This window comes from Vanellus vanellus (assembly GCF_965231255.1).
Source record: "Vanellus vanellus genome assembly, chromosome: 6".
NCBI classification, from domain to species: domain Eukaryota; kingdom Metazoa; phylum Chordata; class Aves; order Charadriiformes; family Charadriidae; genus Vanellus; species Vanellus vanellus.
The window spans coordinates 28,474,636-28,500,233 of NC_138911.1; the positions used below are offsets into that span (position 1 = coordinate 28,474,636).

Sequence of the window (25,598 nt, forward strand, 5' to 3'; positions counted from 1 at the left end):
ACTGTGCCAGCCAGAAAGGGAAGAGGCTTCAAACGCCACAGGCGGAGCGAGCCCAGCGATGCTTTTCCCCAGCTGAGGCTCAGGCTACCCCCGCATGGCTCTCTTCCCACCCATTTCCCTCCAGGGAACACGTGCATGTTCGCGGCAGCAAAAAAAAATAATAACCAGGCAGTTCTAACAAGGACATGAAAAAGAATAAAAAAGCTTTAATTTAAAAATTAAATTAAAAAGAGAATAAGCAAGAGGCGCTTGTGCCCTTTCCCTGCCCCGCGCTTTGTATGGCTCCTCCCAGCTGCTCCCACCACGGACGGAAATCCTCACACCTGCACAGAGCTGGCTCTTGCAGCCCAGAGTAATGCTAAGGAGAGAACAGTGGAGACGGCAGCAGCAAGTGGCCTGGAGAGCCTCCAGGGCCACCAGCAAAATCAGCCAGGAGGAAGAAAGGATTAAGAAAAAAAAAAAAAAAAACCAACCCAAAGACACCCTAATCATTCAATTCTTACAAGAAAAGTATTAAATAATTTAAATAGCGTGAGGAAAGCAATGCATCCTCTGTGCTCCAGTGTGTGATAGTGGTGGAACAATGCCCAGGCCAAGCTGCTCCCGGCCCGGGGATCCCGCCACAGTGCTCAGCTATGGTCTCATCCAGTGTCAACCACATCCCTGACTGTCGATGGCAACATCTGCGCTGCCAAGAGCTGGGGAGGAGCCGGGTGGTCCCCTGCCAGGAATTTCTCCAAGCACATGCTGGCCCACGAAGATGCTGCTTTGCCCATGGCGATGGCTGCCAGGCGTGCTTCGCAGCCCTGCCCTGCTGCGGCACTGCCAGCCTGTCACTGTCACGGCTGCTTCCAGCTGGGAGGCACAAGCCCATTCTGGGAGGTCATAGCTGGGAACAGCAGACAGCATGTCCTGCTCTGGGTGACTCCCACACCACTACTGGGCCAACCCCGCTGGAGACTTTGCATCCATACCGATGGGGAGGAACAGGATTTCGTCCTGTCAACAGCCAGCCTCGGTCTGGGCTTCAACCAGGTCTCCACAGCTCCTGGTACCCCCTGGCCCCACCTCCCAGGGTGTCAGGATGCTTTCTCTGAGCCTGGCTCCACAAAGGATGCTAAAAGATGCTCTACAGCCTCGTCTCCCACTCATCAAAGCCCTGGAGGGGTGTGTGGAGGATTGGGACCTGGGACTGCAGAGCAGAGGCAGAGCAGAGTAAGGTAGAGCTCCCAAACCTCTCAAGGTGCCAGGCCTCAAGGTGAGGTGAGCTAGCAAAAGCTGAGAATCCAAACCTGCTAAAACAAGGGAGGGAGGAGACCCGTCCCCCTGGCCCCTGGAGGTTCCCCTGTAACACAGGAAGGCTGCTGCTCCAAAAAAAAGCCTTGGCCATGCCGTAGCAGCTTGACCTGCGGGCACTGCCTGTTCCTGCAGCTGGCCATCTTCCATCTTGGCTTCAGGCATCCCATCTGGCTGGACTGGAGACACTGTGCTGCCGGCTCGGTTCCCTCAGGCCAGGCTGCAGCAGTGGGCCGGGGCAGGAGGGGGGCCCTGTGCCATCCCTTCTCCAGCGTGCTGCTAGCACCCCGCACCCACTGTCCCCGGGCATCACAGGGTCCTCTCGGCAGTGAGGTATTTGAGCGCGGCAGCCCCATACCGCCGTGACAGGTCCTGGTGGAACTCCTCCCGCAGCGTCTGGAGGCAGCCCCGGTACCCCGCGCTCAGGCGAAACTTGGAGATGTCGAAGCTGGGGGCATGGGGCATGTGGATCATGAAGGCATTGGGCAGGACCAGCAGCTCATACTCCTGGGGGCAGAGCAGCAGCCCCGGCTGTCAGCATCAGTTTGGTGGTACCAACACGTCACTACCCGGCCAACCCCTCCCCCCCCAAACACCCAGCACCTCCATGGCGCCAGGAGCAGCCCCTCACCCACCTGCGCATCCAGCTCCATGATGTGGGACACCTTGTTCCAGCCGAAGCCCACGAACCTCTGGTCATACCTGGGGCAGTCTCGCCTCACTACAACGTAAGGCTCGAAGTCTGGCTGCCACGCCACGCGGTACGGCACGGTGGCCGTCCGCCACTTGGCATAGTCAGTTGGGGCATGGCCTTTTGGCCACACGTGGTACCTGTGGGGAGAGATGGAAATGAGACTGGGGAAAACTGGCAGCTCCCTGAGACAGGCAGAGGACACAGGGTGTCCTCTAAGCCAGCTGTCCCACAGCCCCGAGGCACAAGGGTACAAAACAGGCTTCTGCTGGGTGTGACAGGCCTGTTGGACGGTGGGGCAGCTCTGGTCCCTACCTGAAGGTGTAGAGGGAGCCCATGTCCAGCATGGAGAGCAGCTCTGCTTTGGATTTGGGGAAGGTCAAGCGGTAGTGTAGGGTCTCAAATGCCGGCACGATGAGAGCTGCCTTCCTCTGAGGCAGCTCCAGCTGCTGGATGGAGTTCCTATGGTGGTAGCAAGGGTGAGGTCTCCCTGGCTGTGAGCCGTGGCCACAGCCCCCTTCCTCAGCCCCTCCAGCCTGCCCACGGCTCCAGAAGAGTACTAATGAGTTTGGACACTTTGTAGTGGTGCCATGCAGGGGCAGGAGGAATGGGGCACCCCTCACAGCCACAGCTACTTCCTCATCTGCTGGCGGCTTGACAAAAGCAAGGGCAGGATCCCAATGCTGAACACAAAGGAAACAGCTTCTGCATGTCGAGAACTGCTGCCCAGGGCGTTTCCTGCAAACCCAGGTGCCTGGGGAGCCTGGTAGGCTGGGCAAGAGCCAGCTGGAGAAAGCCTTACCTGAGGTAATCATAGAGGCCATACATAGGCAGGAAGTCAATGTCCGTCAGGAAGACGTATGGCGTCTGCGTGTTGGCCAAGGCCACGTTGCGCAGGAGGTTGATGGGGTAGAACTGCCCTTCCTTGTAGACGATGTGGTAGGCGACATTGCGACGGGCACTCAGCACCTCCGAGGCCTGGGCGTAGCGCAGGAACTGCTGGGCCTCCGCATCCGACATGTACAGCGCCAGGCTGATGGGACCTGCCCAGTGTTTGCAGATGGCCTCCAACATCTGTAACCTGCGAAGCAGAGGGCAGTGTGTGACAGAGAGCCCTGCCCTGTGACAGCCTGGCCAAACTCAGAACCGGGTGCCCGTCAGTAAGCCTTGTGCCAGCTGAGCCCAGTTCATGGGGAACCAGGAAGAACTGCTGTTCCCAGCTCAGGGTGTTGCTCCTCACTGGTGTGAGGATGAGGAACCCACGTTAGAGATCCCTCACAGCTCCCGAACTGTGGAGTCACCCCAGAGGGAGTGGAGGCAGGGGACCTGACCTCCCACCAGTCCCACCGGCAAGTACCTGTCCATGGAGAGCTGGGCCACGAGGGTGACATCGGTGGGGTTGGGAAGGGCCAGGAACTCGTACTGCAGGAAGAACAGGTGGACGCGGTGCTGCGTGAGGTGCTGCCGGCGGAAATCGTAGCAGGGATCGTCCTCGTCCAACTCCTCCAGCGCCTGCTGCAGCTGCAATCCCGTAAAGGTGAGGGAGAGCAGCAGCCCCAGGGTGAGCTGGGGTGGCAGCGTGGGGTCTCTGCCCACCCCACGCTCTGGGGTCAGGGGCAGAGTCACAATCGCTCTCACCTGGTTGCTGGGCGGGCTGGGTAGACTGGCACAGCCAAAGAGCTCCCTGCGCAGCAGGTTTCCATCGTACTCTAGGAAGGTCAGGTAGAGGTTGCGGAAGAACTCCACGTGCTTGTTCTTCACCCGCAGCTTCTTGGGCGAGTTCCAGTGGATCACCTGAGAGCAGTCGTGTGTCACACCATGGAGAGGAAGACAGCAGCATCCAGCACTCCCCAAGCCCCCAGATCCCATGCTGATTCCCCCAGACCTTCAGCGCACACACTGTCCTTCAGGCCCTCCCCAGTCTCAAAGGCAGCAAACTCACCCACCTTGAGATCTGAGACCTCGGTGTAGCACTGCTCCGAGCGGGTGTGATCCGAAAGCTGCACGTTCCAGAAACAGGGGAGCCGGTACACCAGGGCCGGGTTCTGCTTGATCACCGCATTAAAGATGTCCTAGAAGAGAGAAAGGCGAGCGCACAGGTGGACGAGGAAGACAGCATGGCCCTCCCTGCACCAGCAGTGCTACGGGAACTCAGCAGGGCCAACCAGCCCGGAGGAGGGACCGTTACCTGATCGGCCAGCGAGGTGGAAAGCATGCTCATGAGCTCCCGCTCTGCCGTCAGCCGCCACATCTGCTCCCAGCCCAGGCGACGCAGGCGGTCCAGCAGGAGCAGGATCACCCCTGGGTGCCAGGAAGGAGGGCACCGGGTCACCGAGGGAGCACCCACCCGTTACAGAGCTGGAGCGCAGCAGCCTGCATGCCTTCAGCCCCTGGGACATGCCGCTCCTCTGTGCCCACCCACACGACCCCAGGATGCTGTAGCAGCCCCCTCGTGCCCACCAGACTCTCCTGCCTCACCTCAGCCATCCCCAGCCCCCCCGTGCCAAGTACCGCCGCCACTGGATGCACCACCAGGCTGCGGAGCCCACGCTGGCAGCCCACACTCACCCGTGTTGAAGCCACGTCCCAGAGCCGGCCAAGGTTTGTGGTTTTTCCAGAGGTTGCCCAAATACCAGTCGCTTTGGTTCTCCACCAGCCCAATCACCTGCTTGTCTGAGGAAAGAGAGGGACGTGAATGCAGCCCATCTTGCTGTAGGCTCAGAGGGCCCAAGCAAACCCAGTGCACCCCCCGGACAGATGGGGACTGCCACCCTGAACCCACCACCCAGGACCCTGCCAGGGCCCCAAGCGGGTCCCAGGGGCACCCTGCCCTCACCAGAGAACTTCCCGAAGACAGCCCAGAGCTCAGCGATGTCAGTGGCGAAGGTGATGTCGGTGTCCAAGACAATGACCTTGGAGAGGTTGGAGGGCAGTGCCTTGGTAAGCGTCAGCTTCATCAGCCCATAGATGCCGGAGTAGTGCTTGTTGGGGATCCACGACACCTCTGGCTGCAAGGTGACACGGCCTCAGGGCTGGGCACAGCCATGCCCTTCCCTTGCCCAGGCAGGACAGCCATGTGTGCCTGACACTCTGTGCAGAGGAAGCTAATGGAGGGGCACAGCTGCTGCCCGAGCCCAGCACCAGCCCCCCCAACAGAGCTGTGGAGCCAGCCGAGCCTGGAGCATCTTCTCCAGATGCACCACCGGCAGCCACACACCTCTCTCCCCAGGCCCTTCAGGCGCTTGCTGGTATCTCCTTCTCCTTCGCTCTCACCCTGGCCTGGCTCTTCTTCTGGCCACCAGAACAACCCACACCTGAACCCCAGCATTTCAGTGCTCGGTGGGGGACCCAGCTCCACTGCAGAGGCTGTGTTACACCAAGGGACCTCCCCACCGCTCCAGCACTAGCCCAGGCCCCCCCTTCTCAGCTGGACCAGCAACAAGTCCAGAAAGAGGAGCAGATGAGCAAGGGACCAGCATGAAAAGAGATAATAAACGCCCTCCTGCTTGCCCCTCTCTGCTGCTCCCACTCAGCCCTCCGAGCACTGGAGGGACAGGGCAAAGGACTGGGGCAAGTGCCTGCCTTCAAGTCATCGGCGTTGTAGAAGCTGACATGGACGGAGGGCACCATCCAGGACTGGAAGAGCGTCTGGAGGATCTGGTGGGCCACCGAGTCTGTGATGAAGTGGAAGTGGAGGGGGTTTTTCCTGCCAAAGGCAAGCACAGCAGCACTCAGCACCACAGCAGGAGGAAGAAGGCACAGTCCCCATCCCTCCCACTCCTGACAAGGGACAGACATCAGCTGAGGGAACAGATGGAGATCCAGCCATCTGGGGAAAACAAATACCCCTCTGGCCCTCTAAGCAGTGGAACAGGGGGTAGAAAGAGGTCCTAGAGCCCCCCGCCCACAGCACTGCCCTCCCTGCAGCAGCTCATCTGGGAACCCCAAACCAGCAGGCTTCCGGCACAGCACCCCCCATTACCTGTGGAAGAGGATGGATTTCACCAGGGTGACCACATCCCGGCTCGCGTTGTGCCCGGCGCACACAATCGCAACGTGCAGGAGCTGCCCAGAGATAAACGGTGCCTTTTTGAGACTCGACACCCCCTCCTTGCGCAGGGGCCTGTCGGCTCCTCCCTGCAGCCCTGCTATGGGGAGAGACTCCACAACCCAGACCTTCCCATGGGGAAGGAGCCCCAGAGAGAGATGGGGAGTCCCTCAGCTGAGAAGCGGGCACCAGGAGTTTGGTTACCACTCCTGCTGTCTGGCCTCCCACTCCAGAGAAGCAAGACACCCTCACCCACCAGCTGTGGCCTGTTGAGCATCATGGAGAGGCAGGATGAGGTCCCACCATGGCCAGAGCATGGGGTGAGCAGTGCCAGGCAGGCTGCACACATATCCATGCTCAGCCAGGGTCCCAGCCTCCCATCCAACATCCCCCACCCACCCATGCCACCGTGCCGGTGCCATCACCCACCTCGCACTTGTGCACCGTACGCTGCTTGGGGCACGCTGTGCGGTTGTTCCTCTCGCCCCCAGGGGGGTCCCCATCCTCGGTGGAGACCCCCCACTGCAGGCTGCCGTCGCTGCCCTCCGCCTGTGCCTGGCCGAGCTGCAGCCGGAGCTGCTGGTTCTCCTCCTCCACCCTGCGCACCCGCGAGGCCAGCGCCTCCCGCTCCATGTCCCGGCTCGGCTGCTCGCCCAGGCAGGGCGGCAGCAGGAGGAAGCGGCCGTCTGTGGAGGAGACATGGGACACACAATGGGCATGGCAAGGCAGAGCTCGGCTGGGAGGGACCGCGTATCGATGGTGGGGCAGAACCCCAGCTGAGAAGTCCCAGCACACCCCACATGTGCCCAGCCAACGTCACAGCTCTGCTCCCCTGATCCCCAGGGATGCCCCTGGAAATGCAGAGCTCAGGTACGCCTGCAGCAACTCACATGGCCGCAGAGCTACCATCCCAAGGCCTTGGCCTCCCTTGCCCACCCTCTGCTGAGGACTGTCCCTGGATACGAGGAAGAAGACCTACTCACATTCGAGGCTACCCACAAAGAGGTAGAGCCAGGAGAGGAGGATGGCCAAGGTCACCGTGGCGAGCAACAGCTTCAGCTTCACGCGCCAGGAGCGCAACATGGTGTGCCAGCGGGACAGGAGCAGCGAGGATCAGGTGGGCAGCCCAAGCCCGGCTGGCCCCAGCATCCTAGAGCCTGTGAGGGGTAGGGGAGAGGAGAGAGTGGTGTCACCAGCAGCCCACATCAGGTGCCTTGAGGTCCTCCAGCACGGTTTCCCCCGTCTCCTGCGCCCTCCAGGACACCACCTGGGCAAGCGCAGCAGCGAGACAGACACCCTTCACCCCTCCAGTGACAGCCTCTCCCAGTGGGCACCCTCCTGCCCATGCTGGGGCATCTGCCCCCCCCCCCCCCACCACCTCCCCCAGCACCTGCTCCACCACCCTGCTGTGGCTGCACGGCTCTCAGGGGAACCTCAAACATGGGATGGAGGAAGGAGTCCTCCAAGTGATTTCACTCCAACTCTGTTCCTTGCTCCTTGCCATCCTGCAGGCAAGGAGAAAGAACGAAGGGCTCCCAGGGGAGGAGAGAGGCTGTGCTGGAGAGGTCCTCCCCGAGCCGGGTGGCCGGTCACGGGGTGGTTAAAGAAGCCTGCCCTTGAGATGGAGCGCAGGTCCCTCCCCCACCACCTCCACAGGCCCAAGGGGCCCGGACTGCTCTTGAGAAGCCGCCCCAAGGACACAGCCAGGCTGGGTGGGAGCACAGCCCACGCTGAGCCCCGCTGGCTCCTTCCCAGCCCTCCCACCGGCCGGCTCCCGGGAAACTCCCGCAGCCTCCCATACCGACGTCTGCTGCGGGCCAAACGCCTCCCCCTCCACTCACAACTACCTGCCCCCACGCAGTTTGGTGGAAAAATCCCAAACGCTTTGGTGAAATTCACTTCCCAGCACTGCTGGCCCAACAGGGCATGCCGAGGGACCCCCTCACCCCGCTGTGGTGGCTCCGGCCACGTGTCTTGTGCCACTCTTGGGCAGAGCACCACACTCCCCACCTTGCTCCTGTGCCCAGACCCAAAACGGGGACAGAAAGCAGCGTCCCCAGACAGCCCTGCTGCCGAGACCCCAAAGAGCCATGTGTCCGGGGCAGGCAAAGACCCCACAAAGCAGTGGGAACACCAACCTCCCCCTGGCAGGCTGGCCTCGCTCCGCACCCCTGCCCGCTGCAGCCAGACTGAGCCCCAGTCCTTTGGCGCAACATCTGGAGGCTCAACAAAAGCTGCCGTGGGGATGAATGGGCCGGATTAGGGTCTGCTCCCCCCTGCACCCACCCCGACCGGAGACCATTGATGTGCAGATGCCCATGGGGCCACCAGCCCTCGCTTGGAGGGGCTGAAACAGGCAGCCTGGGAGGACGCCACCCCGAGCAGCCCCCCGGGGCCACGGTGCAGACGCCTGCCCGCCGCAGGAATTGCCTGCTGAGGCTGGATGGAAAGCTCGCCAGGAGTGAGGGATATGCAGGAACAGGCTCAGGCTCTGCCCGAGCTCAGGCAAGGCCAGCCCAAGGGAACATGGCCACCCGAACCAGGTGGGGGATGCAGGTGAAGCCCCCCTGTGGCAGCAGGCACCGCACCTGAGGGCTGCACCCCCTTTTCTGCCAAGAAAAGGGGTCCTGCCGGCACCACAGCTCACCGCAACTGGGGCCCCGCATCGCCCTGCTTTTCTGCTCTATAGAGCGGGCCAAGCACGGGAATGGCAGGGAAGAGGGAGCTGGCGCAGGGAGCACACCAGGCCCAGGAGCCCCTTCTCCCTGCCATAGCCGTGAGCCGTGCTGGACCTGGCAAGGTCTCTGCCCACTGCTGCCAGCCCGTCTCCCTCCCACAAGGCTATCTCCACCCCTCCTGCCTGCCCTGGGCGTCCCCCAAAACTTTGTGTGGAGCTCGCCGCTGGAGAGGCAGGGGTGAGGCAAGAGGAGGGAGGTCAGGCAGCACCGAGCAGCCTGGGAAGCTGAGGGAGGGACAGAAAGGGACTTTAGCACCAACAAAGGAGAGAGAAGGTGGGGGCACAGAGCAGCACCCCTCCTGCTACCGCTCACCCCCATGGCCCCGCTGGGTGGGGGGGGCTTCACCACTCTCCGTCCCCAGCCTGCATGCGAGCACGCTACCGGGACGGCAATGTGGGGGGACAGGATGGGACCACCAGCAGGCCAGTGGGAAAAAACCCTCCCAGAGGCACCCAAGGGCTCCATCCATCCCTCCCCCTCACCCCCCCGCAATCCCTTCTCCCCCTCCTCACCTGGCCACTCACCTGCCCCCCCCCCCCCCCCCAGGAGGCAATTTCCTTACCTGCCTTTTCCCCTTCTCCTCCTGCCCGTCGGTCTGTCTGGCAGCCCACTGCCGCTGCTCCCTCCCGGGTCTGCCGATCCCCGTCCTCCTTTTACTCCTCCCTTTCAGATCTGACACTTCCCCCCCTCTCCTCCCCGCTCTCAAACCCAGGCTCCCCCCCGCACGCCCCGCGCTGGCCCCCCTTTCGGAGGAAGAAAGAACAAACAAAACAAGAGATTAAATTCGCTTTCTACTCAAGAGCCCCCAGCGCCGGGGGCACGGAGTTGCCCAAAGTAAGTCGGAAGGAATCCGCCCTCCTTCCAAACCCCCTGTTCCCACTCTCAGGCCTCAAATACCACCCCCTACCCCCCCTCACCCCCTGCTGAGATAAGGGAAGCATTGGGAAGCATTGCCCCCCTATCCAGCACCTGCCTCTTCCTTCTTTCCCGAGGCAGGTGCAGGGAGGCTTTGTCCACACGGAGAGATGCTTGGGGGGGTGCTGTGGAAGGCGGCAGAGCCCCACTCCATCTCCTCTTGGCTGGCAGAGGGGGGCTGCACGGCCAGCCCGGGGCGCAAACAGGGCAAGGATGGGGTGCAGTCCTCGCTACCCAGAGCGGAGCAATGTCAGCTGCCGTCTGAGCACTACAGCCCCTCACCTGCACAGGGTGCGAATGTGGCTGTAGGTTTGAAAAGGAAAGAAGAGTTGTCCCCCACATACACCCCCATTGCCCAGGCTCGCTCCAGCCCCGGAGAGTGGGGGCTCCTCCAAGAGCACAGCGTCCCCCAGAGCTGCCCAGCGTGCCGGGAGCGAGCAGGATGGCAGCAAGGAGGAGCGGGAGGCCCGGGCTGGGAATGCTAACTATGCGGAGATGGAGACGGGCTCTACCTGCAGCTCTCCCCTCCCCAACACGCCTGGCCCCAAGGCTGGGGAGAGGCTGCAGGCTCCTGCCCGGGGCCGGAGGGGAAGGAGGAGCCCCCTGCTCTCCTTGGCCTTGGTGGGATGCCGCTGGAGGATGCTCGGAGAAGGCAGGGTGCGGTGGGAGGGGGCTGCCACCCTGCAGCAGGCGGAGGAGGAGGGATTAGGATGCAAACTGCCTGCATAGCAATTTAGATGAAAGGTAAATTGCCCCCCACCCTGTAACCCAAGGGCGAGCGGCGGCAGCAAGCCCCAGCCTGCCTGGCAAAGGCAGAGAGCAACGCCTGCGAAGGCGGCAGCCACCGGGGCCCGGGGCAGGCTGGCTCTCCACCCAGGCAGCGCCGAAATCACTGCCCCAGGAGACGCATTTACCTCCCGCTCAGGCAGCTCCTGCTTGCCCTTGCAGAGCCCCATTACAACAAGCGGTTGCTCCCCAACAGCACCTTTCTGCCCAGTCCAGCCCCGGCAGGGAGAGGACACTCGCAGCCTGCTCCTGGTCGTCCTCCGAGCCAGAGGGTCCCCACAGCAGGAGCCCTCCCTTTGATCCCCCGCCTGGCACATGGAGCTCACCCCCGGGACTGTCCTGTGTCTGCCTGCTGGTATCCATCACCTAACAAGTGCTCCCGCTGAGGCATGGGAGGCAGCGGCCGCGCGGGGCTTACCCATGCTCCTGGGATGACGCCCAGACCTCCGGCAGCCTCCTGCCAACACCGTTGCTCCGGGGGAGGAAACCACCTCCTGATCCAGCTGACCACCACCACCTCTCTGCATGCTTTTCCCAGCCTCCCTATCTCGCTCGGTCCCGCAAGCGAGATCCAGCCAGGCCCTCACCAGCTGGGGCAGGAGCAGGGAGGCTGCTGGGGGCAGGGAGGGGGGACACAGGCGAGACAGGCATTTTAGGATGTTTATGGCAGTGGGGGGGAGATGGCAAGCAGGAAGAACAGCTACACAGCTTCACCTCCTCAGTGAAACGCTAAAGGCACAGCAAGTGGAGGGACAAGGCTGGAAGTGGCTCCCAGGCAAGGGGCACAAGCAGTGGTGGCACGGGCACACAAGCGTCCCAGCTCTGCCTGTCCCTGCAGCCATGGCGCTCGGCCTCTCCACCCTCCCTTCTCAGTCTCCTTGCTCGCGCCAGACGAGCGCAGCCAGCAGTAAGATGAGAGGTTTCCCAATACGGCCGGTTTCCGACCCCAGCGCGAGGGTGCGGGGCAGAAGTGCTGTTCGCAGCAGGTTATCCTCCCTCCCCCACGCTCTCCCCGGGAGCAGGGCAGCTCCTGCTTCGGCAGCGATCGGGGACGTGGCGAACAGGACAGAAAGAGGCGCCCAGGTCCCCTCTCTCTCTGGCAGAGGCTGATGGCAGACAGCGGGGAAGAGGGAGGCAGGACCCCAAGCCTGGGCACCCCTGCCGCCAGTGACAACAGGGCAATAGCCGGAGCACGGGGAATGTTGAGCCAGCGGAGCTGGGCAGCTGCGCAAACACTGAGTATGCGATCACAACAACCTCTGAGGCACGGGCAGAAGCCCAAGGCTGGTTGCCCACCGGCCACCCATCCATGCACAAGCAGCCTTTGCTCCCAGGATGGTGCACCCACTTTCTTTGCCCCATAACCCCCCCCCCTCCGGAGCCACGCACATGCTGACATTCCGCTCCAAGATCACCTCTTTTTGTAGGAGCGCGTCTCAGCACGACTGGCCTTCGCTCTCCCTGGCCGGGTGACTATCAGGTGAGCAGTTAATGTTTAGGGAGAGCTGGCTCGTGGCTCCCATCGCACCAGCACGTTTCCCCCAGCCCCACAAACACCGGGGGGGGGGGGGGGGGGCAGCCCTCTTTTTCCCACAGCACCGCAGCTGGCAGCAGGGCCCAGGGCAGGGTGGGTGTCTTGGTCTGTTGTCTCTCCTAGAGCTAATGTGCACCTGCAGAGGGGATGCTGCGGCACAGCAAGACTGTCTGCAGGTCACAGGACAGCAGCCCCGAGGGGCACAGGGCCAGCCCTAGGCTTCTGCCCCCCTGCTTTTGTCCCCCCAGTGAGGAGGTGGCCCGGCTGTTCCCGGTACAGAGCCTCAGGGCAGCCAGGAGAGGGATTTCACTGCTGCACTGCCTGTTGTCTTACCAAGCTGTAGGTGACAGAAACCGCAAGTCCTTCTGGCGGGTCTCATTTTTTGGAGCCGGGAGAGCAGAGCGGCAACAGTTTATCTGACCTGCGCAGACTGCCTCAGCAGGAGCACAACACGGCAGCTTCCCGGGATCGCAGGGGGTGAGAAAGGGAGAAAGGGCCCGACAGCCACGGGGAGAGCTGCGCAGCAAGACTGGGAAGGGAGGAAAGGCACCATGCTTTGAAAGAGCGGCAACTGGGGACGCTTTCTTTTGCCCTTACAAAGAGGTGGGAGGGGACAGGCGGGTTCCCCATTCAGCAGGTCACCTTTAAAGCACGTAGCGCAGCACCCACCTGACAAAGTGCCTTGCGATGCGGGGTCATCTCCCTGCCGCCCCCCCGCCCCCCCCCTTGGCTGAAACGCTGCCACTTTGAGGGGGGCTGTACCGGCCAGCGGCTACCACACAGGCAGCGCAGAGCGGGGCAGCTGCAGGAATTTACAGAGGCGGAATGGAATTTGGCCAGGAGAGCAGGATTAAAACCCCATGCTCCGGATTACCACGCTGTCCCTCCCTCCCCAGTCTTATGATAAGCAAAACTTAAGTGAGCATTTCACCTTTGTATTTCCCTGGGAAGAGCAACCTGTGGCAAAACATACACCATATTCTAGAGATGGGATCAAGCAGCAGCCACAGAGTCAGATACCAGAACATGAGCTGTAAAAAGAGAAAGTGTCCCCATCTCCCCACTGCCCCCAACACCACCAAGCTGCAGAGAAAATCCCAGAAAGGTGAAGAGCTTTCTGAGTCAGCAGTCAGCTGCGCCTCTGTTATGGCTCATTCTTGTGCATCAAGTTTTGCTCAAGCCCATAAGATAATCACCACACAAAATTCTGCTGCTCTAAAGAGTTCAGCTTTTTATTCCGCAAAGGTCACACTGAAAAGCCATCTCCTCTTTTCTGACAGAAGCATAGCACTTGGGGAAGAGGAGCTAACAGTCTCTGAAGGGTGTTAGTTGAAGCTCACAGCTTTGGCTAAAGCAAGGACTTCCATCACCAGACTGTTCCCTTGTTTCCAGAGGAAACAAGCAAGTTCAGGCTGGGTCTGACACAGGAACACGCCTCGATGCTTACCTCTCCATGTCTGAAACCCCAGGAATGCATCAGGGAGCAGCTCCTCTTGGCAGGGACTCCAATCATGAGGCCCTGCTAGATACAAGCGGCTTTTGCCGAACGGCACGGCAGCCAGTCTCCCTGCCCGCGACCCAGTACGGGATTCAGCTGTGCAGGGCAGGCGTGGGGAGCCCGGTGCCACAGCAGAGGGTGCGAGCGTTGCGTAGGAGGAATTAAGTCCACCAGACATCCTGCAACGCTTGCAAGTTGGGCAGCTGCGTTTTGCCACAACTCTCAGGCGAGAGGCAAAGAGGGGGCCACCCAGCTAGCAACAGTGGTCCCAAAGTGCTCTCACTCCTGTTAGACCCAAGAAGAAGCTGGAAGGATCCAGCTGGCAATAGCCTTCAAACACATCTGCGGCGACACCAGGGCAGCAGAAGGCAGGGTGCTGGCTTGCACTCCTCTGCACATGCTGTATTTGCCCCTCACTGCAGCAGGGACCAGCAGGGTAGACCCTGAAAGCTTGTGCCTGGGCAGAGCTGCAGCACAGTGGACACACTGTCCAGGAAAGCCAACACCACCAGCTGGGTCTCACCCCAGACTAGAAGGCAGGATCACCTCTCAGGGAGGCATCAAGTCACTCTCTCCCAGCAGGAAGCCCCTCACCCAAGGGCTGTCCAACCCCCAAGTGTGGCTCTAGAGCAGATCACCTTCCCCCAGCGCTCAGCCAGCTCTGTGCTCAGGGTGAGGGAGTACCCCACATGTCCATGCTTGTCATGGTTTTCCTACTGAGTCCCTGCTTCTGCACAGTCTGCTGAGGTACACCAGCCCCGCTCCAACCCGGCACTTGAAGGTGTCCTCTGTCTCTTACGCACGTGAAAACCTGCTGTGTGCTGCTGAGACCCCTAACAAGCTCACAGAGGAGATACCTGTTCAACACACTGCTTCCAGCTTTACCTCCCTGGACTACAAGTTGTTTGATGCCAGGTGGATACTCGGCAGGTGAAGAAGTATTGCCCGTGACTGGCCTTTTTCTGAGCCTGATAGAGCACAAACCTGACTGAGGACAGCTGCTCTGACACAAACAGAGAGGCTACAGAGTCCTGGATCAAATCTCTTTCCCCCTCACCCCTGGCCAGCACAGCCAGGCACAGGAGGGACCAAGCCTGGGCACTGTCTGGGAGCACTACAAGGGGCAGGAGGACCCTGCCTGCCTCTTGAAACAGAAGAGGAGCAGCATTTGGGCTGATGCCCAGCTCCCTTCCCTCTGCCGGGGTTAGGTTTCTAATATCTACATTTTTGCTGACGTCTACGCTGCAGCTAATGGCTAGCTCTGAATCCATTAGGTTCACCGTGTCCCGGCCTCCGGATGTGCTCCGGGCATCAATACCTGTTCACCCCTGCCATTTCCTGACGCTTCCACTGCCGCGGGCTTGCGACAGACGGCAGTTCCTGGGGTCAGAGCTGAGAGGCAACAGCAGGGTCAGCAGCCAGCAGCTCCCGCTTCTATCCAAGCCAGTCTGCAGCAAGCCCCTCTGCCAGCTCCAGCTCTGCCATCAGCGCAGCTGGAGCACACGGCAAGCGTCATGCCCTGCGCAGCAAAAGGGTGGGAATTTCACCCTGTGAACCAGTTTTGTCTTAAGTTTCCAGCTAGCAGCGCCCACAGGTAAGGACTGACAGATTTCCGCTTTCCCCCCCCCCCCCCCCCAAATCTCCCTGCTCCCCTCGAACGCTCTTGAAAAACCAGCACCAGGAGCTGCTCCCCAGTGGAACGAGGGAGACCATATCCCAGCACATCTAACCAGACCTAACCCCTACACATGCTTGTGGAGCCTGCACCATTTCATGCAAAATTAATTAGGTTAATTACAGCAAGAAAAAAAGGAGGCAAAGGGACTCCAATAACCCTGGACTGGCACTCTGCTTGGAGAAGTCCACAAGAGGCATGACACCATCCTCCCGACCACCTTTGGGAAGGTGCCAGGGGCATGGCCAGGCCCCCAGGTGCCCGCCAGGCGTTGTCACCCGCAGAGCCGGGCAAGTGTTTTCGGCTGAATAGTTATTGATTGAAAACTGCAGTTTCCAGGCAGCTCAGAGCTATCTGCTACTTCATGGCAAGTTTTGGACATGAACAAAACGCTTTGTTTTCCAAGCAAAAAGTCTCGTTTTGCATTGTTTTGCTTGAAATTGAGCTGCGTTACATTTAAAAGAAAAGATAAAGGGTCTCTCAAACTTGGCTGTGTTGGGTATTTTTCCCCTCCAGCTTTTCATTTTGGGCACTAAATCAAGCAATTAATTATTTGTTCAGCTCTGCTCTCCAGACAAGCTGCGAGCATCACGAGCCAGAGGGCTGGAGCAGCTCTGCCTAAGCAGCAGCGGTAAGGTGGGTGTTGGTGTTTTCTGCGCTGTAGGCTCCTCTCAGACCTCAGCTTGAGCTCCCTCGGGGCCAAGAAGCACTCACCCGGGGAAAGGAGAGCAGGGCCCTGTGCGAGGGATGGCAGGTGCCCACTGAAAGGGCATCCACCCGCCCTAGTGGGCAGCAGTTCAAGATACACAACCAAGAGGTCACAGCCACCGCTTGAAGGACATGCAAGGGGCAGGGCTTCCTGCACAAACTGCCCTCCACAGCACAAGCACATCACACCGAGGGACCGAGGTCCCTCACTCGTCCTGCTGGTACCCAGCACTGGTGCAATTCTTCTGGATGCCGTCTCTCACAGTGCCAAACTCTGCTTCCAGCAGCCCCGGCAGCACAAGGGGAGCCAGGCACGCACATGGGGCACCTGACAAGGCAAGGCAACCCCTTCACTCCCCCTGCGTGAAAACCAGCTGCGCTGCAGAGAAGGCCAATGGTCACCGAGAGATGCTCACCAAGAGCCAGGGCTCACGGATGCAGCCTGGTGCCTCTTCCACCAGGGACTGGCCCAAACTGGGAGCTGTACTCAAACAGCCACTCCCATGTCTTCCTTGCCCAGAGCTATTCCTGGCACTGGTGCCCTCAGTGCCCAAGCAAGGCTGAAAGCAGAGCTCGTCCACAGAGGAATGGAACAACTGCACTATAAATAGCAAGCCAGGAGGGCTCAGGACAGGCTCTAAAAAACCCAAGCAGCAATAGTGCCGCTCACTCAGGGTGCCCTGGGCATTTTGTAAGACCAGAAGTGATACCTGAGCTACAGAGAGGCTTACACATTGCAAATAGGCTCTGACAACACTGGAGGACAAGCTGCTGGCTGGGCTAAGAGACTGCAAACTTACCTGCAACAAAGCATATGGGGCTTTTTGCAAACTGGAAATGAGGTAGCAACTGATGGGGGCAAAAAAGGAGGGGAAGTGGATCCCAGAGGGGAGGCAGTTCCCAAAGCCAGGCAGTGGAAAGGAGAATGCTCCCCACACCCAAACTCCTTACTGACCATTCCCAGCACTCCTCCCCTCCTGCTGCTCCTTGTGTTCCCATCCCCAGGGCTTCTCACACTGCTGAGCTAAACCCTGAACTCACACACCAAAGGACAAAGGCAGGGAAGAAAGAGCATACCTCAACTCAACCAAGCAGCAGATGAGTGGCTCAGGACAAAAGCTCATGTCTTCTGCAATCCACAGCAACCTCTGTGAAGCGCCCAGCCTGCACCAGGAGTGGGACAGAGCTCAGCCCATCCTGTGACCAGAGTCAAGTTCCCCTCCTACCTCCAGGAAGAGTCTTATCCTTCCCACCACACCCGTCCTCCCTACTCCCTCTTCCCTGCTGGTGCTTCCATCTGGAACAGCATATACTCCGCCTTCCCCTTCACACTGACAGCATATGTCCTATAAAGGGATCTCAGCCTCCACAGATGAGGATAGGACCGGCCTCAGGCAGCACTGCCAGGCGCCAGCCTCCCGCTCGCAGCAGGGAGCCCTGCGCTTTCAGCAGTGCTGCAGCACAGCTCACCGGGGCGTACGCTGGGAACCAGAATGCGGGAGAGACAGTTGGGAATGCGGGGAGAGGCATGTACGCACAGGGAAGGCAGAAAACCTGGATGAAATCACCCAGCGTATAAACGCGCGCGTGCACACACACACACATCCAGGGAAGCAGTTGCTTCCTCTGACAGAAAGGGGTTTTTTGTCAAAACAGGAAGACAGCACTTAAAAAAAAAAAAAACGAAACCAAAACACCAAAATTGCTCCTGGAGCACCAAAACCAGCCAGGGCACAAGAAGAGAAGACGGCCAATGCTGACTATAAACCCACCTTGAGAATTTCGGAAGCCCACAGCTCCCTTCCTTCCCCACAGCTCTCCTGTCCCCTCTTCCCCTTCCTCCACTGTGCAGCAAGCAAGAGGAGAGGTAGAGGTCTTGAGTTTGGCTGAGTTTCCACTCTGGGGACAGAACCTTGATAACAAACTGGGCAGGATGTGAGCACCCGTTGAGGAAGAGGATTAGTAACCCCCTAATCTGCACATTTTGGAGTCTAAGCACTTTACTCCGCTCTCTAATTAAACCACAGAGTGCAGAGATTGCCAGAAGGGGGAGAAGAAGGAGGAAGAAGGAAAGGGAACAGAGGCTGTGGCTTAAAGGCTGTTCCTTGTGGCTTAAATGCAAAGGGTGTCATTGGTAGGGATGTATTTCACCTCGAGTGCTTTATGCCAGGGCTGCTGAGCATCCTGTTGCCTGCCCTGACCCAGTCTATAGCAGGGCTGAGGGCAGGATGAAGAGGAACCTGCGCCATGGCCTGGGGATGGCAGGGGAGGGAGCGAAGGGCTCCATCACACAGAGCGAAGCTTTACCTGTGGCAGCCTGGCCTGGCCAGCCACAACTCCCCTCCCGAGTCCCCGGCCCCCTGGGAAATGAGTGCCAGGCTGTGTTCGTCTCCACTTCCCAGACCTGTCTGCGCAGAAGGCCCTTGTTCAAGCACTTACCCAGCTCCACGCTGGGGAGGGACCAGTGCCTTGCTGCCCTGGCACCCAGGCAGGATGCTCAGCTCTGCGCTGGGCTCGTTCGGGGCTGCCTGGCAGGGGAATCTTTCCTGGCACAGGTAAAGAGAGAAACCTTTTCCCGCAGCCCATGACAAACAAAGCAGTGCAAATAATGGCCCCTTTCCCTCAAGCTGCATTCAGGCCCACGTGCCTGTGCCGAGAGGAGGCAGCAAGCCCGAGCCTCCGTTTCTCGCCGCTGGCACTTCAGCATGCAGCGGGAACAGCCTCACCAGGGAAACTACCTAGGCTGTGGGGACAGAAGCTCCTTGGGCTGCAGCATGTCATGGCCCGACAGCATGCCTAACCTCCCAAAATGCTCTGCCTCCAGCTCTGCCCCACCAGACCAAGGCGGGGGGGTGCATGTGTGCAGGGGCAGCCTGTCACTCCAGCGTCCCTCTCTTCCCTCGCTCCTATTCTTTGGAATTCCTCTCTTCTGTTTGCTTTGTTTCAGCCCTCAATGAACAGGAAGAAAAGGGAAGGAGCCTTGACAAATCCGATCAAGGCACAGACACGCTGAGGCTCCCTCCTGCTGGCATGCCAAGCCCTGCACTAATGAGGGGTAGAGGAGAGAGAGGCGGCCACTGAGAACAGTGGCCCCACAGAAACACTTGGTGTAAGGGACGGAGGGAAAAGAAGCTGCAAGGGCACAACAATGGCAGCACAAGCTCCCAGCCTTCAGAAGGGGGTCTTCCCATTTCCCCTGGTCCAGGGAGCTTGTTCCAGCTCCTCAGTGCAGATGCTAGTCACCTACTGCCCACTACACTAGAAACATGCAGGAGACCACAGTAGCATTTGGGGAGAAGGATCCAGACATGCACGCCCAAGGGAAGTTCAACCGAATCAGCCATGGAGATGGGACCACACTTTGTTTCAAGGATTCATGTGGGGAATCTGGTCTTTCCCTCCAGAGGACTGCGCCACGGGGGCTTACAAGTGCCAGTGTTGTCTCCAGAACCTTCCCACAGGTCCCAAATATCCATGTGCCCAGTAGACAAGAAACCAACAGAGCCAAGACCTTCTGCCATGCAATTATCCCCAGTTTACAATTTGGGTACAGAAGCACTAAGACAGGAAGGGAGCGAGCACGTGTAAACCGTCTACTTAACAAGCAAGATAACTAACCTTTGGAGGCTGCCAATGTTGCAGGAGTACCTGGGAACAGCTGCAGAAGCTGGCCTGGGCCTGGTGGCAGCTATGAGGACCACCCTTTAACCAGGGATTCTCAGCTTGAAGGGCAGATAGCACATTCCAGCTGTACTCAAGGGTTTTGGAGCTCGCAGTCACCTGAAACCCAAAAGACAGTCACGTGAAGAGCTGCTGCAGAGGAGAGCTCTGGGGACAGGCCCCTGCACAGCCAAGAGTGTCATAAATCAGCAGTACCCAACACCTTGGTCCTGTCCCTCTCCTCCAGCCTGTTACAAAGCACAGCTCACTGTCACCCAAGGCTACCCAGACAGCCCACGGGAGAATATCTGCGTGCCGCATGTTTCTAGTCCCAGATCACTGCACTGTCCTGTAGCACGTTCCACACCCACACAAGGAGGATTGTACGTGTGTCCCAAGAAGTGCTGGCAAAGCCACAGCCACTGTGCTCTATTGCAACATGTATGAGTCCTCAAACCGACTCTTCAGCAGGATGAGGAGCTGCAAGTTCCCTGGCCCCCTCCCAAACATGATAGCAGCAGCAAGTGTTCAGCTTGTGAGGGAATGAAGGGATTAACTACCATGTCCAGTAACCTGAGCCCCTGCAACATACCCTGGGCAGGCCCAGGAGAAGAGTCAAGACAGTCCATCCAGATAGATGCACAACAGGGACAGAGAAGGGATAAAGGCAGAGGAGAGAGAAAGGCAGGCAAAAACCACCACGCAACTCGCCCTACAGAGAGCCTGCACATGTCACTCCTCCTCAGAGGAAGAGGAGATCCTCCTCCTCTGCTGGGATCTTGCCAGTGCATCCCTTTCCTCCAGCTCCCACGGAGTTGGGCACCCACACCCCACAACTGCAGGCTGGAATGGATGAGCAGTTCTCCCAAGAGGCTACAGGGATTATCACCTCCTTATTGGGAGAAAGCCCAAACCAGAAGCACAGAGCCACACAATAAGTGGGGCAAAGGAAACAGAGAGGAGTCCAGAGTTTTGATTTAAAGTCCCTCTATCCACACATCATTGCTCTGAGATGCAGGAAGAACAGGACCTTCAAAGCAGGTAAAACCTACTAAAATCACCTTTCTGGTCTGTCCCACCTGTTTTAAAACCCTAAACAGAGAAGTAAGTGCACAGTGTGGTGGGCACCAGCCCTGCCACTGCACCCATTGCACCCCTCTAGCCACAGCAAGTCGGCCCGGCACAGCTCAATATGAAACACGGGAGGCAACGTCAATCCCAGCAATGACTCGAAATAAGAAAAACTTTACAACAGCAAGTTTACCCACCAAAGACACCCACCAATTCCAGTGAAGAAGTACAGCACCACAACTGCTCAGCAAAACCCTCCTCCAGCAACCAAGCCTGTCGCAACTTCTGCTTTGTGAGTCTCCCACAGTATCTGTCTACAAGGTGGCAGCCAGTGAGAGAGGACACATATGGACGCTACAGCACACGTCAGTAAACAGACATCTATCCCCTCCATCATCCCCACTCCACTTATCCTGATGGGTCAGCTCCCACCTCAGGGGTCCAAGGGGGGAATCGCAAAGATGGAGACCTCTGGAGCAGGAGGAACAGGATATGAACCAGGCTGCCAAATCTGCCTGGCACACATCCCCTTTGCAGCTACAACCCTCCCTCTGGTGCTACCAGAGCCCTGCACTTACAGGGAGCAGTTCACCAGGTAAGAGCCAAGTCCCTGACACCCACCGGGAACAGGAAGCAGAAGACCGAGTAGCTTCAATAGTAAAGAGCTGGAAAACCAAAGGCACCTTCAGCAGAGCTCCCTGAGCAGGGAGAGACAGGCACCTGCCTGCCACACACGGCAGGGCTGCCCTGTGGGATCTGCCACAGCACGGCCACCAGCGTCACCGAGAAAGCAAATTTGCCATGCGCACATGGCAAGATCCTCATCTCCAGGGTGGAGCCCACGTCCAACGGCTACAACCCAGCCACCAGCAGCTATTTACACAGCACCGCTCACCGAGCCTGCAAGACCTGAAGTGTGGTGGGACTGATCTCCAGGTCTGCTGCCTTCTCCAGGTGGGGTCAGGGGAGCTTGGGTGAGGCTGGGGGAAAGGCTGATAAAAAAAACACACGCAGTTGCCCCCCTCACCCAAAAGCGCTTGCAGCACCCTCTCCCTCAGGGCCCAGTTGCATCTCTCCCCTGGAGTGTTTCCATTAACCCAGGCCACCAGAGAATTGCATGTCCAGAAGTTTTTTTCCAACTGCATCACATAGTTATTAAAAGATACTGCCTCTCCTTCTCAGCCTTTAGCACAGGCAGATTTGGGATATTACGGGAGAGGCTGCACATTGCCAATGAATCAGGGAAGAGAGTTATCCAAGTAACAGCCTGGGGCTCTAAATGGCTTTCTGGAAAAGGCATCTGGAGGCAGGAGGTGGTCACTGTCTCACAGCAGGGCTCTGCACGCATTGCCAGATGTGTTGTTCCTCCTGGGAAGCCAAAAAAGTGTCTCTCTCCTGAGATGCCAAGTCTCAGTTAGCTGGGAAGGGCAGGGGCACCCTGACAGATAACAGCAACAAAATGCCTTCAAGTCAAAACACTCATTAAAAGGCCCCTTAAGCTTGTTTGACCTGGGTTTCCCTTCCCCTCAGACTACTGCTTCAAGCAATAGACCTGTCAGCAACACTTCAGGAACTCAAGGACTACACCACCAATATCCCCTGCCAGCTGCTGCCTTTCCAGGTCCCTGGGAGGCTGTCAGAGATCGGAGGTGTGACCTACCCACCACCAGCAATACCATGCTTGGAGCTTGGTGTGCTTGTGTCCTCATTTGGACTGATACTTGGAGCTCTCCTGAAAGGTGCTGGCCTCCAGAGAGATACCCTGAGTGAATCAGGCCTTCCATTCTAGGCAGGGCTCATGTGTCAGGGACTAAAATACTCCCTGGACATGCCTCTGTCTACAGGTTATTTGGAGCAAGTCACAATTTATCCCTAGCTGTCCCAAAGGATTGTCTGAGCTCATCCAGAAGCAAAGAAAATAGACGGCCATACCACGGTGTGGGCAGGAAGGGATGCCCCAAGGAGACAGGGCCAGAAAGGCCATCTCATCTTACATCAGGACTGCTCCATTCCAACCACAGCCAGAAAGATCCACATCCCAGACCTCATGCTGCCAGGCTCCTTCCCTCCCGGGGGTGGAAGGACAGCAGGAAAACACGGTTGGGGAGAATATCCACTTCCCCCACAACTACCAACTTCCCAAGGCACAGCCACACATCGATATACCGTGTCTATTCTCCCACATCCCGTTCCCCAGCTCCAATGCTGGCAAGTGCTCCAAGAACATGTCCTCACCTACCCCAGCACCCTGCGAGGTACGTTTTGAGCAAGGATCCTTCCTTAAGATGAGCTGTGTCAGACCCACGGCAGTGCTCTGCCTGGGGTCAGGCTCCCCAGAAATGGCGTGGTCTCGTGGATGTGAGCAAAGAGCGAGACGCTGGCAAGCCAAGCAAGCTGGACTTCAGCACTGTACCCACTGATGGGCTGGCAGAGAGTTTGCTTTTTTTGGTTTGCTTCTTTTCCTGCCATTAGTGCTGAGCCTGCACCTCTCATCATCAGAGCATAGGAACTATTTGGCCTCAGTTACAGCCAGTGGATTTCCAGTAAAGCACGAGCCCTTGGCACCCAGGCTGACAGTAAGTGCTAAGAAAGTTGCTGCTCAGAGAGCTTTCCGGGTAGAGTCAAGAGAGAAACTAGCCCCTCAACCCAGCCTTTCACCTCCAACCTCTCCCCCCTCCCCGACATGGGCACTATAAACCAAGGCGATTAAAGTCTTGCCCAATCTCATGGGCTCGCTGCTGCCCTGAGAAGCCACCCCTCCTACAGCGCTCCCTTGCAGCATATTTACCATAAAAAGGCAGCGTGGTGCTACTCAAACTGTCCTCCAAAGTTGCTCACTGCAGGAAGGAGATGAAAAGAAAGGGGGACAGGGCAGTCAGCGGGTGGGAGGGAGGCCGGGGGCAAGAGATGAAGAAAAAGTGCCTGCCAAAAAGCTTCTCAATCAGGGACAGAACTGCACTATCTAGCTACGCTGCTCAGAGTAGCCCAAGGACTTTGTGCATCAGACTTCACCTCTGGCTGAAGACAAGGTGTCTTTGGCAGTCTCCTAGGCAGCCGGCTCTCAGATTGCTGTCTGGCAGAGCCAGAGCTTCTCCTTGAAGGAGAGCAGCTCCGGCAGTCTGCACTGGATATGCCCCTAGAGTCACCGGCAGCGCACACCTACCCCCACAAAACTGTTCTCCAGACCTCTGTTGCAGACTTCAGGTGCTGTCGCACCCACCTCGGGACTCACACTAACAGCTCAGCCACAGTGAATTTCCCAGCAGCTCACAGGTAGCACCGCGTGTGAATGGAAAGTTGGGCCTAATCCATGTGATTCTGACTGAAAAAGGTTTGTTTAGCGCCAGACTGTTTGCCAGCAGTATCTCGTGCCCTTTATGAACTCAGCCTGCCAGAAAACAAACCCTCGGGGGAAGGGGAGGGGAGGGGGGGGGAGAGAAGAGGAGAGATCAGAAAGGATAAAGTGCCTGCCCATGCAACTGTAATTCTTGCAGGGGAAGCTGCAGGCACACACTGCGTCCATTGTGCGGAGGTAACCGGACAGGAGGAAGGAGGGGCAGCTTTGGCAGAGCTCTGTTTGCACTCGGGAGGCCACGAAATACCCTGTGCACCCCTCAAAGGGCCGCCGTTCAGGCAGGCGGGTGCAGCTTGCACCCATGTGTGCCGCTGCCGATCTTTGCACCGCCAAGGTGTGCCGAGGGCCAGGCCCAGCTCAGGGGCAGCCGTGCAGGGCAGGGAGGGGACACCGCGCAGGGTGGCAGTGGCCGGGCATCCTTGGCGCTGGGTGACTCTCTCCGGCTGAGAGCCGGAGCAACCCGGCACCACTCGGCATGGCAGGGAGGGTCTGCGGGACTGGGCGCAGGTTTGGGCCCTCTTCTGCAACAGGCGGGTCCCACGCCTCCGCCTACAAAACAGGGGTTAGTGCTGGGGCGCCGCAGAGGTGGCTGTGGCCGTGTCGGTCCCGCGTGGGCTGCGGGACAGAGCCGGGAAGCGCTGACAGCACAGTCCTGACCGCCTCCGCTCCCCCCTCAGCGCTCCCTCCTTCCCCCCACCCTCCAAAGCCTCCTCCAGCCCCTCCGGGCAGGCAGAGACACTGCCACGCACGATAAAATAACACCACGAGGGCGGGCAGGACCCCGTCCCCAAGGCCCCCCCCCGCCCAAGGTTCCCCCGCAGACTCTTCCAGCCCCTGTCCGCAACCCCTCGGGGCAGACGCCCCCCACCCCCCCCGAGCCCCGCAGGCACGGACCGTACCGCCTCTGGAAGGAGCCGGGGCTGCCCCTGCTCGCCCGGTCACACCTTGCGCTGCCCGAAATCGAGCCCGGGTCAGGCGCAACAGAGATGGCTGCCCGGTGCCTGCCAAGGAGGGACCTGAACGCGGCCCCTGGGCGTCCATCAGAGCAAACACCCCTCTCCCCCCACTCCCCTCCTCCATAGGGGACACAGCACACACACGCACCCCCGTCCGGCTGGGACAGGAGCTCCTGCACGTCGGTCCCCACCGGGTGAGGAGGGGACCAGACGCCGCTCCGGACGCCCACACTCGCTCCCCCAACGCCACCGGGAACTTTTGAGCGGTGCCGCCATCAGAGCTCCCCCGAGCTCCCCGGCGCAGGGGGGTGGGGGGGGGAGGAGGCGGCCAGTGCCCCCCATCACCGCCGTCCCGGGGACGGCGCTGCCCGCGCCAGATCCACGCGTGGGCCGACCCCCGCCCTGCTGCAGCGCCCAAGGAACGCCCCCCTCCCGGGGCACCCCAAAACTGACCCCGTACCCCGGCTCCACGCCCTGCGGCAACCACGTCCCCCCTGGGGACACCGCCGGTCCCGGCCCCACGACCCCTCTCAGGCCAGGATCTCAACTCCTCACAGCCCCCACAAAAGCCGGTGACCCGCCCCATACCTGTCCGGCGGCCGCCGCCGCCGCTCCCGGTCCTTTAAACCCCCGCCCCACCGCCCAATCGGCTGTTCGGCGCTCGGCC

The 25,598-nt window shown here is 59.4% G+C and overlaps 1 protein-coding gene across 1 annotated transcript; it reads right to left on the bottom strand.

Annotated features, from left to right (window-relative positions):
• Nucleotide 1: 1 nt before the first annotated feature.
• On the bottom strand, nucleotides 2–25,571 carry LARGE2 (LARGE xylosyl- and glucuronyltransferase 2). Its single transcript, XM_082484741.1, has 16 exons — nucleotides 25,520–25,571; nucleotides 19,508–19,669; nucleotides 7,019–7,192; nucleotides 6,465–6,721; nucleotides 5,970–6,052; nucleotides 5,570–5,693; nucleotides 4,824–4,995; nucleotides 4,556–4,660; nucleotides 4,176–4,288; nucleotides 3,934–4,059; nucleotides 3,626–3,781; nucleotides 3,345–3,508; nucleotides 2,790–3,068; nucleotides 2,303–2,449; nucleotides 1,932–2,127; nucleotides 2–1,803 (listed from the first exon to the last, which is right to left on the bottom strand). The coding sequence occupies exons 3-16, from the start codon at nucleotides 7,116–7,118 to the stop codon at nucleotides 1,606–1,608; spliced, it is 2,220 nt and encodes a 739-aa protein (XP_082340867.1). The 5' UTR covers nucleotides 7,119–7,192; nucleotides 19,508–19,669; nucleotides 25,520–25,571; the 3' UTR covers nucleotides 2–1,605.
• Between the last annotated feature and the right edge of the window lie 27 nt (nucleotides 25,572–25,598).